Source organism: Gossypium hirsutum, chromosome A12 (assembly GCF_007990345.1).
Source record: "Gossypium hirsutum isolate 1008001.06 chromosome A12, Gossypium_hirsutum_v2.1, whole genome shotgun sequence".
Classification (NCBI taxonomy): Eukaryota; Viridiplantae; Streptophyta; class Magnoliopsida; order Malvales; family Malvaceae; genus Gossypium; species Gossypium hirsutum.
This window is the reverse complement of record NC_053435.1, coordinates 98,545,649-98,556,833: the sequence shown is the minus strand read 5'-3', so window position 1 is coordinate 98,556,833 and position 11,185 is coordinate 98,545,649. Positions and strand designations below refer to the sequence as shown.

Sequence of the window (11,185 nt, the reverse complement as noted above, 5' to 3'; positions counted from 1 at the left end):
TAGGGTTAAAATTTTTGGCGCTAAGGTTTAATAGTAGATTTGTCAACGGGTTAGATTTTCGTTCAGCCCGGTTTAATTTAAAGATAATTATTTATAATCTGAATATAATTTTAAATTATTATTTGAATTTATTCAAAGTTAATTATATATCTCCGATATAAAATCTCTGATAGTTAATTTTATAAATTAAAAATTAGTTTAAAAATAATAAATTAAGAAATTTTAGTTGAAATATACTCTAAGTCCTTATATTTTTCATAAATTTAAAAGTTAATCCCTCCACTGTTATTTAAGGTCTAAAAAAAATAGAACTCAATATATATACACACTAGTGTGAGTTTGAACTATTTGCTTCAATGTCTCGGATCAAGTCTTGCCATCGTCTCTTTTTCACTTCTAACTTATTCAAGAAATGGTTCTTCTCCCTCGAATGAATCTGCAAACCACTCTTGTCTATGCACCAAATGCCATGCCATTTGCATCTCTTCTGTCCATGATTTTGCGCTCCATCGCCACCATTCCCAGCCTGTCCTTCCTTTCTTAATTGCTCCTGGTGCTTCTTCCCATTGAAATGCAAGTGAAGCAGATCTTTGCTTGGGCAACCAATGCCACACAATTCACATTTCAGCTCATCTCCTATGTCATCTTCAACTGTTGCTACTTTTCCCTGTATTTTCTTGTGCTTTTTGCCTGCTAAGTGTTGTTTTAACGCATTAGCATTGACGCACCATATGTTGTACAATTCACATCTCAGTTTCGGGTTTTCCATTTTGTAATCGTCATCAGCATCTTTCCTACCAAATTTTAGTTCTTAAAGCTTGTCTTTGTGTTTTTTTACCATTTATGTGGTTTTTGTAGTTGAGGGAACCTGAACAAGGCACTTGGCACACCTCACAATAAAAATGGATTAATTGTTGAGATGCGTTCTTGCTCGATGATTCCAATTGCTTTATTCCGGAACAGCTATTCAGACTTGGACAAGGATTTTTGTTTGGCTGGCATTCAAAGTTGTTCAGTGATGTTAGTTGCACTTTCTCAGACCGCCTTGGACTAAAATTCGGATTCGGTTCCCAAGGGTTCCGATTTGGATATTGCATCTGAGATGACAAACCATTCGACTTTGTGACCGTAAGCAAGCAGAAAATCATTCAATGTTTAAAGCAGTTTTTGCTGATAGCTTTATTCAATATCAGAAAGGAGACCAAAAGCGGTTGTAAATACTGAAATTTGAGCTATGGATGCCAAAAACAATTGTATGAACTAACTAGACTAAGCATGAACTAACTAGACTACTTCTAGGCTTTCCCTTTACAAATCAATGATTCTATATTAAGAACATTTTCGAGAAAGAAAACAATCGACTACAGAGAACTATTGATGTCTACAAGATGTTGATATTTAGACTCAAGACCTGCTGGATGCCACATTTTAAGAGAACCAATTAGACTCAAGACCTGCTAAACCCTTTAAATACATGAAATTCTTGAAAAAGATTGAAGATATCTATGCACATACATAGCCTGATCCTAACACCAGAACCCGACCCGAGTAATATGTTACTGAAATTAGACGAGCTCTCACCTGCATTGCAACGGTTTCATCTCCATAATCAACACATGGTTGACATTGCAACTCTTCAATCTTCATTTTCTTTGCCAGCGCCCTCCTCTCTTCCATTTCTTTTCCAATTTTATTATTCTCTGTAACATTTTTTTCACTGTGTAAGCTTTGAAGCTCTGTAAACCTTTTTTAATGGAAAAATATATGTTTCAGTATTTTGCACAAAAATTCTCAAAATACAGATCGTCAATTAAATATGGTGTTATTCAATCCACAAAAAACAAAGACGGAATTAACAATAGCAAACAAACAAAAACACTAGAAATAACACTTCGTTTTTTCTTCAATTACTAAGTGATTAATATCCATGTTCAAGACTCACGAAAATCTTGACAAAAATAGAAGATGAAGGCAGATTAGCAATATGAAAGGTTACCCTCTTGATAATACTGAAAAAAGAAATCAGAGTTTGATCAAAGTTTTCATCTTTGCATTTCTTTGGAAATAGCAAAGTTTTTGCTTGACGATGGCACAACAAAAGTGTGGGTATCAGATACTGTACCGACCAATATGTCCAGGCAGCAATGAATCAAGACAGATACAATTTAATTAATATATATTAATAAAATATTTTCTCTCAGCCAAATACTAATACCATTGTTGGCCACATTTGTACTATTACAATTAGGGCAAACTATTAAAATAGTAATTTTTATTTGACTCATGTTACATTTTAATCATTTATATTTGAAATGTTACGTTTTAGTCATTTACGTTATTGTGTTGTAATATTTTAGTCATTAAGTCGTTAATTTCCGTTAATGATGTAACGTTAAGCTGATGTGACATGTTAAATCATCGCTTCAAGCAAAAATTTTAGGTTAAATTCTATAATTGATCCCTATATTTTTTTCTCATTTTGAGCAATTTAATTTTTTTTCTTTTATGTTCTTTTAACTTTCTTCTTTTTTCTTTATTAAATTGTTCAAAAAAATAAAAGTATAGGGACTAGTTTTAACAAATGGAAAACATAAAAAATTACGTTAAAAGAAATGAATAAGGGAGGAAAATAGAGGAGAAGCAGAAGAGAACGGAAAATAAAGAAAAAAGAAAGACGTTAAAAAATATAAAAGAAAAAAATTAAATTGTTAAAAACGAAAAAATATGGGAATCAATTGCATAAATTAACCTAAAATTTTTGTTTGAAATGATGATTTAACGTGCCACATCAGTTTACTGTTACACAATTAACGGTTCAGTGACTAAAATGTTACAATGCGATAACATAAGTGACTAAATCGTAACATTTCAAATATAAGTTACTATAATGTAACTTGAAGTAAACAAAAGTGATTATTTTGGTAATTTGCCCTTTCAATTATTCTAAAAATATAGGGAAAATTTTAACCATACATATCTATGTTGAATACTTACTTTTGAATTTGAGTAACCAAATGCGAATTCAGAAAATTTTCCATTTTAGGGACCAGTACTCCCTAACTACACCCCTACGAGTGACCAAAAAATCTTGTTATGTTCTGTTTCAATCTTGTTTGCTCTTAACTTCATTTGTCCCTACAAACAAGCAAAGAAATTAAGGTAATTGCTAAAGTTGATCATGAAATTGCTTGGAACAAAAAATTGATTTAATTCTTTTTCAACATGATGAATGGAGAAATACCTTTACAAGAAAAATCAGTACATGAAAATATACGTGTATTTAAACCTATTTACTATTTTGTATATCCCTTTCACATACCAACACTATGAACACTTGAGATTTTGACCGTTACTGCTTGTTATTCTAATTAGCATAGCTAGAACCTCTTTCATGTTTGGTCTAGCTTGTGGAGCTTCTGCTGTGCATTGGACCCCGATTCGAAGCAGCTCGCACATCTTTTCCGCACCATCAGCTAACCCTGATCCGAAAAGCACAACCGGTATCACAGTTCGGCCTAACCCGTTTCGACAATTTCCCATCATACGTCTGGCCCATTCAACCAAGCATTCTTCCCCTCCATCTACTGCTCGCCTTCCAGTTGCTAGTTCCATTGTTAATACCCCATAACTGTACACATCACCTTTTGTAGTAGCTTGCCAAGTTTGCCCGTATTCTGGTGCTACATAACCAATAGTTCCTGCTACGATAGTGCTCACATGGCTATCTCCGATGTCGACAAATCTAGCCAAACCGAAATCTGTAACTCTTGCCCTCCCATCTTTATCTAGCAGGACATTGCTGGCCTTGACATCTCTATGCACGATTGCAGGGTAGCATTCATGATGTAGGAACACTAATGCTCTTGCAATATCAACCGCCACATCGATCCTTCTCCGCCATGTGAACCACAACCGATCCGATATAATATCCTCGAGGCTCCCACCTTCCATATACTCATAAACCAATATTTTCTCTAAGCCATCAAGGCACCAGCCATATAGTGTTACAAGGTTAGGGTGGGGCCAACCAAAGCCATTGCCACTGAGTACCTCCATCTCAGCCCGGAACTCCCTTTCACCCTGGATTCCTTCTCGTTGTAGCTTTTTCACTGCCACTTCTCTCCCATCAGGCAATACACCTCGATACACCATTCCAAATCCTCCCTTTCCGATAATCCTGTCCTCTGAAAAATTGCCTGTAGCCTTCAAAATATCTGCATGCGTAAAAGCTGTTTTGTCCAAACGTATGACCTTGACAGTATCCGATAACCATGGTGATGACCCTCCAGAGCTTGAAGCTAGTTCATGTCGATATTTAATATCCTGTAAGAGATATCCGTATGGTTCTTCTGGACCTTTCACCAAAACGCAAACTATGAGCGTTAGAACCCCAAAAACTAAAAAGGCCAGTGTCAAATATAACAACGCCAAGAATACAACCAACTTAGCAGATCTTTTATGCATTGAATTGTACTTTTGCGGGCGAGATGTTCCATTGTCGATAAAATCTGGAATATCGAGAAGTGGATCCCCGAGGTAGGACTCTTTCTCGAAGGTAGCCAATTGACCGGTTGCCGGAATTACACCCGAAATGAGCGGATTGTATGAAATGTTGAACTTGCTCAGCTCAGTCAAGTTGTTGAAGCTTGTTGGAAATATGCCAGAAAAGTTATTGAATGATAAATCTAGATTCAGTAAGCATTTCATATTACCAATCTCATCTGGAATTTCTCCTGAAAATCGATTTCGGGTTATGTTTAGGACTACAAGCGGCAACTGTCCGATGTTTGCAGGCAGTTTACCATTGAGGTCATTGAAACCAAAATGAAGCATACTGAAATTCTGCATCATGCCGATATCTGAAGGGATCTGGCCCGACAACTGATTCCCACTAAGTTGCAAATAACCTGAGATTTGATCTGTCATCACTGTTGAACCTGCAGTGCATACTTGGAAAATTCCATGTCCTTTAACCAACTGATCCCATAAACTTCTGCAAGTCTTCTTAGTGAGAATTGTATACACAAAACTGAAAGGTGGATAATCTGCTGGTATCCACCTCTTCATTGACAAGCACTCTCCCGAACCAGGAATTATCCGGTCATTTCGTAGCCTGTTCGACTCGAAAGTTTGGATGGCATTTCTCCCAATCTTAGCCAACTCTGGAGGGATTTCCCCAGAAAGTTGATTGTTGGCAAGGTTTAGCCATAACAAGCTACTGCAGTTTCCAATCTCAGACGGAATGTCACCCGTAAGAGAGTTGTTTGCAAGCATCAACCACAAGAGAGTGCTCAGTTTTCCAAATGCTGATGGGATAGATCCTGTAAGCTGGTTGAAGGAGAGATCAAGGGCCTGTAACTGAGGCAAGTTGCCATACTCAGGTGGTATACCACCTGTAAACTGGTTGTAAGCCAACATCAAGAAATTCAAGCTCTTCATTTCAGAGATTTCAATAGGTAAAGGACCAGAGAAGTTGTTGAAACTTAGGTCTAAACGTGAAACCTTTGGCAAATTGAGAATGCCGGAAGATATAATCCCTCCGGTATATGCATTTCCGTGTAACACAAGGAACTTCACTTGTGTGAACCTCCCAAAAATCTCTTGTATCTTCCCACCAAAGTTGTTCTTGCTTAAATCCAAAAAAGCCAAGTTTGTGAGGTTCAATAAAGATTCTGGTATTACATTAGAAAAGTTGTTTTTCCCCAAGAACAAGCCTTCTAGACTTGAAATCATTCCGATCTCCGATGGAATTTTCCCCGTAAAATGGTTTCCCCATAAGTTCAACACAGCCAAATTCTTGCAGTTAGAAATCTCCCCCGGAAGCTGACCCTCTAAGTTGTTTTCTGAAAGGTCCAAAACCTGCAAACTACAATTGTTTGTGAACATTGATCCCGAAAGTGCCCCTGACACGAAATTTTCAGAAACTGAATACTCGACAAGCCTTGCAAATCCACTCCATATTTGGCCAACAAAATTATTGGAACTCAAATCCAAATACTGCAGATTCCAGCATTCATCAAAGCACTTATCTATATTACCACTGAAATTATTAGTTGAAAGGTTTGCAATAACCAATCTCTTGCAAATTGCTGGGAAACTAACTTCAATATCCCCTTCAATCCTCCTATTCATAGACAAATCGAGCTTCTCTAAACTATTTAACCCTGTCAACTTCAGCTCTCCTTCTAGGATATTATGTGATAAGTTAAGGTATACCAGGCTACTGCATCGATTCAGATCCTCTGGAATTGCTCCACCGATGGTGTTTCCCGAAAGGTCAAGTTCTCGGAGTTCAGATAAGGCAGAGAATTGATTGAACATATCCCCGGAAATATTATTGTCAGAAAGGTTTATACCAATGACTCTTTGGCCATCAGGGGAACATGAAACACCGTACCACTGACATGGTGTTGAGTTTCTGCTATCCCACTCTAAGTACCGTCCTCGATTTACACGATTCTGTTCTTCCAGGTATGATTTTAGCTTCAGCAGTACATATTTGTCCGTCTCTAAAGAATCCCCAACAGCAACATCAGTGCCTACAAAGCAAATTTCAGAAATTTTGCAAATTAAGTAATAAGAGACAACCTTCCTTAAATAACTCCAAACATGCGGTGATCAAAAAACCGAATAGCTGAAATAAAATTGTGATAAAGTCAACGGAATCAGCCTTGAAAAACACAAAAATCATTTCATTAACAGCAAATAAACATAAAAGTAAAAGCTACCCGTCAAAGAATTTCGTTCATGTATAAGGAAAACAATATCAAATGCAAGTTTTCAAGCTCCTCAAACACCAAATAAGCATCTAATTAAACCAAAACCAAAAACTAATAAATAAAAAAAAATTAAAAGTACCAACATACTTGTAATCAGGAGGATTAAGAACATAAACAAAGTGAAACGCCATGAAAAAGCTTGGTTCTTCTTCTCCTTCATCTTTGTCAGCAAAGTTTTACCATAGCAGGAATGAGTTGCTTAAACACCTATCAAAGAAAAACAACAGTCAGTTGAATAACACCAGCGCCTGCACTTAAGAACATAGACCAAGCTTTGAAGAAATGTTTGCCAACAGTAATGTTTCTAAAACATTACTTAATTAATATTAATTAGGAAATAAACTTAATATTAATCAGTTTTTTTATTTTTTTGGTTTAGCGCTGTGATGTTATTTGCTGAGAAAATGAGAGGCAATTGAAGCAATGGGCTGGTGAGCCGCCCCTGTTGGCTGGTTCAGGCCATGGGGTTTGACCATAGACTCAAAGACTCAACAAGAAGCCATATAGAAGGAACCTGAAACATAATTTCTTTCCTCCTGGATTCGGATTATTTGTTCGTGTTGTTTGTATTTGACCAAACCAACTCCTTTTCACAAACAAAATTTGGAATTTTATCACTATTTTTGTTAGTTAGTATATTTCTTTTCAAGTCACATCAATTATATACCTATTGTTTTTATTATTATTTTTTTGAACAGACAAAGAAAGGGGAAGTCTTGTTCAAATTCCAAACACTTACACGACGTAAGCTTATCTCTAGTAAATATATCATCAATTTCCCTACAAAACTAACAGAAAAGCAAAGCCCAATGCAAGACCAGTCTCCTCGCTGGTCGCTATCTTGATAATCTGGAAGAGAGATGATCCAATAACGACGAATATGAAGAACCCAAGAAGCACAAGACCGACAGGATAATCCTTTTCTTTCTTTGTGGTTGTCTCAAGCACAGCTCCTCTCTTTGTTATGTTCTATTGGAACTTCTCCACCTTTCTTTCTGCAAGACGCCTTGATGTTGTCATGATGACGGATAGATCAGGTAGCCGGAAAAGATTGAAGAGAGAAAACGCAAGAAAATTTCAGTATCTCGCTAATTCCCTGCGAATTATTTTCTCTCTCGATCTCTCACTTTCTCGCGAAAATCTCCGGATTTGATATATACCTATTCTTATATTAAATACTTACTTCACCGATTAATCAAGCACCATTTAATTCGTAATTCAATTTCATTAAAAAATTATTAAAATTTATTTTTTACAAAATAAATTATATTATTATAATGGTGTTTTTATATTTTATACTATGGATTTGTTTTAATCTTGTATAAATAAAAGGAAAAGATCCACTTACATTACACCAACAAAATTAAACTAGTTTTAATATTTTTTTACATCATTAATATTTTAACGATTTAACTATTAATAATTTTATCTAAATATAATTACACATCTTCTTAGCCTAGGGACATAAACATGAGAGCTCGGATTCAAAACAATTCTATTCCCCTACCCCTAATTATTAAAAAAACCACTTAATAGAATTATACTTAGAGTGTAAAACTAATTTTACACTCGTATAAATGGATGACTAAAACTACATAGTATTTTATTTAGTTTTTTATATTCTAACTAAAACTACATTTATTTATTTCTGTATAATTTTTAATTAATATATATTATACATAATATTTTTCATCCGAGGATGCTATGATCTAATAATACTTATATCATCTTTAATTTTAATTATACAAAATAATTTAACTAAATTCTAGATTTTTTTAATATTCAACCTACGTTCCAACGTTAATACAAAATATCATCCATTTAAATCCAAATAGCATATAAGAATTTTGATATGTGAAATAAAATATTGAGATAAATTATGTTATTAAAGTGTAACAAGGAAAAATATTGATTTAATACGATTAATTAGTGAATATTGAATTTTTATGACAAAAAGGGACTAAATTGAAAAGTTATGAAAGTTTATAAGAAAATATTTAATAAGTGAAGAATGTAGTAGAGAATGTAACATTTCGATGCTTTGACCCTATATTCAAGTCGAGTATGGGAATGTTATAGTGAACATAGTCTTATCAGTTTTAAAAATATCTTATGGAAAAAAATTGATAATACAATTTACATAAAAAAGGGATAATTTTACGTTAACTGGGAACCTTTTACTTTGATCATCCTATTTTACATGAAACAAATATAAAAAAAATTGAAAATAATTTTTGTAAATACTTTTACGTTGAAACATACTGAACTTAAGTTTTTGCTTTAGAAATTGGATTTTCTGAAAACTCCAATTATAACCTGAAATTATAACAATTTTATTCTTTGGAAAAAAAAACAAAGAAATAACAATTTTACTCAATTTTATAGACTGATATTTTTTATTAAAAGATTTGTACAATTTTGAAGAATATATTCCAACGTGGTTTCTCTTATAGAACGGTGCATGTATTTATCATGAATGCATTTATTATGAGAATATTATATAACTTTTTTTTTAATTTCTTTTTATTGTTGTGGCTCGTGAGCATGTGAAAATTAAAAAGATTTATAAATATATATATTAACAATCTCATTATAAATTCCGAACATATCAGTCATTGTTTCACACAATATCTAAAACTATTCATAACCCATTTTCAATCTATAAATAGAAGAATAACTTGCATCAACGCACTCGAACCCACGTACTCCTTACATTGACAACAATACTTATATCAATTGAATTGACTCAATCGACAAAAACAATATTTTTTAAAATTATTATTTATTCCCATGATATTGGTCAAAACAAAAGGAATCCAATAATAATAATAACATATCTAATACACTACCTAACTGAGTAGAATAAGTTTTAGTTAACTGTAATAATTCAACATTCAACCACTATAATCCTTTGAATGTGATGAAATTAACTTCATTCTCCCTATTCACTCTTTCTGTCCTTTTAAATTTATTCATATAAATAAAATAGAATAAATTAGCAAATTCTAGTGTCATTAATTGGTTGATCAAACTTTAATTTCATATTTTATTCAACCTCTAATTTGATTTTCATAATTTTTGGTAATTTTTCAAAGTTGAACCATTGTTGCTATCTAGAAACTATTTTAATGCTAATTTTACTTTTTCATGATTCTTTCTATTAACTTTCTTTTAGACCTACATAATTATTATACTTTTAATTATTATTCAATTTAATCCTTAAAATTCACTTATCATCAACTTTTATTATAACTTCTCTTATTTCAATTATAAATTTCTCATGTTTACAATTTAATTCCTAATATCTTGGAAATTTCATTATTTACTATAATTTCACTTTAACTTCACTATGTAACTAATTATTAACACTTAACATTCCCTTTAAACTTCCTAACACAATACTTTATTTTACACATAAAATTTTGTACACTTTATAATTTAGTCCTTATTATAAAAAATTTAATGTACCTTGAAATTTTCCCGCCCATTCACTTTTTATATCATCACACTTTATTTGTATTCTCTTTTAAACATTAAAATTCACATAACCTATTTTGTTTACTTTACAATTTATTCAATATACCATTTTAATTTTTATACATAATATTAGCACGTTCACAATTAATTCAACTAATTTAGCATACTCTATACTTGATTAAAATTAAATAAAGTAAATTTTTTAAAGTACTTACCTTGTCCCTTCAATTTCCTCACATTTTCTACCATTTTCTCCACTTTCACTTCCAATTTCTCTCTTCCAACATGATATTTAACTCTCTAATGTCTCTACTTCACTTATTCTTTTCGGTGGTTATGAAAATTTCCAAAGAATTTGAGGAAAAAAGTGGAATTTCATAGTAAATGACCAAATTGTAAAAAAAAGAAAATATCTTCTCTTTCTCTTCTTCTAACGTGAGTGCATGGAAAGATGAAGAGAATTCTTCATCTTTCCATCCTTATATACTAAATAAATAATAATAAAATATCTCATTAAAATATTAATAAAATAATATTTATCTAATTTAATAATTATAAAATATCATCAACATCATCATTGCCTTCTAGATTTCTCTCTCTTTCTAATTGACAATTTTGCCTTTTATGGTCTTTTAAAATTTCATCATTGAGTCATCATTTAATTTGATAAAATTACAATTTAGTTCCTCATAATTTTTTACTATTCAATTTGGTCCTAATTCATCCATTTTCCTTAGTTTCTAGATCATTCCACCCTTGAAATATTTGCACTATTGATCCTTCAAATTTTCTATATTTACACTTTAATCCCTCAAATTTTGAGTATTTACTCTTAGACAACAAAACTTTTCTCACTTTTGCGATTTAGCACTTTCTTGAATTAATATATCATAATATAATTTCTAATGTTAACATAACTCAAAATTTCC

At 32.6% G+C, this 11,185-nt stretch overlaps 2 protein-coding genes and 1 pseudogene across 4 annotated transcripts; all 3 read right to left on the bottom strand.

The window, feature by feature from the left end:
* Positions 1 to 283: 283 nt before the first annotated feature.
* LOC107952544 (uncharacterized) lies at positions 284 to 2,067 on the bottom strand. Its single transcript, XM_041083218.1, has 2 exons — positions 1,582 to 2,067; positions 284 to 1,097 (listed from the first exon to the last, which is right to left on the bottom strand). The coding sequence occupies exons 1-2, from the start codon at positions 1,675 to 1,677 to the stop codon at positions 795 to 797; spliced, it is 399 nt and encodes a 132-aa protein (XP_040939152.1). The 5' UTR covers positions 1,678 to 2,067; the 3' UTR covers positions 284 to 794.
* A 782-nt stretch (positions 2,068 to 2,849) lies between these two features.
* LOC121211036 (probable LRR receptor-like serine/threonine-protein kinase At1g74360) lies at positions 2,850 to 10,709 on the bottom strand. Of its 3 annotated transcripts, XM_041083216.1 has the most exons (4): positions 7,519 to 7,744; positions 6,867 to 6,986; positions 3,320 to 6,539; positions 2,850 to 3,135 (listed from the first exon to the last, which is right to left on the bottom strand). In XM_041083216.1, exons 2-3 carry the CDS (start codon positions 6,937 to 6,939, stop codon positions 3,325 to 3,327), a joined length of 3,288 nt encoding a protein of 1,095 aa, XP_040939150.1. In that variant the 5' UTR covers positions 6,940 to 6,986; positions 7,519 to 7,744; the 3' UTR covers positions 2,850 to 3,135; positions 3,320 to 3,324. The 3 variants fall into 3 exon arrangements, with proteins under 3 accessions (XP_040939150.1, XP_040939151.1, XP_040939149.1); XM_041083217.1 differs by lacking the exons at positions 2,850 to 3,135; positions 7,519 to 7,744 and adding an exon at positions 10,472 to 10,709 and having other exon boundaries at positions 3,202 to 6,539; XM_041083215.1 differs by lacking the exon at positions 2,850 to 3,135 and having other exon boundaries at positions 3,202 to 6,539.
* On the bottom strand, positions 7,560 to 7,799 carry LOC107952224 (probable stress-associated endoplasmic reticulum protein; annotated as a pseudogene).
* Positions 10,710 to 11,185: the final 476 nt, after the last annotated feature.

Bases quoted from the DNA above. Each gene is read 5' to 3' on its own strand.
- LOC121211036 (XM_041083217.1), bottom strand. From the start codon at position 6,939: ATGAAGGAGAAGAAGAACCAAGCTTTTTCATGGCGTTTCACTTTGTTT. The intron at 6,540-6,866 runs GTATGTTGGTAC...TTTGCTTTGTAG, and splicing joins CTTAATCCTCCTGATTACAA to GCACTGATGTTGCTGTTGGG.
- LOC107952544 (XM_041083218.1), bottom strand. From the start codon at position 1,677: ATGGAAGAGAGGAGGGCGCTGGCAAAGAAAATGAAGATTGAAGAGTTG. The intron at 1,098-1,581 runs GTGAGAGCTCGT...TTGTCATCTCAG, and splicing joins ATGAAACCGTTGCAATGCAG to ATGCAATATCCAAATCGGAA.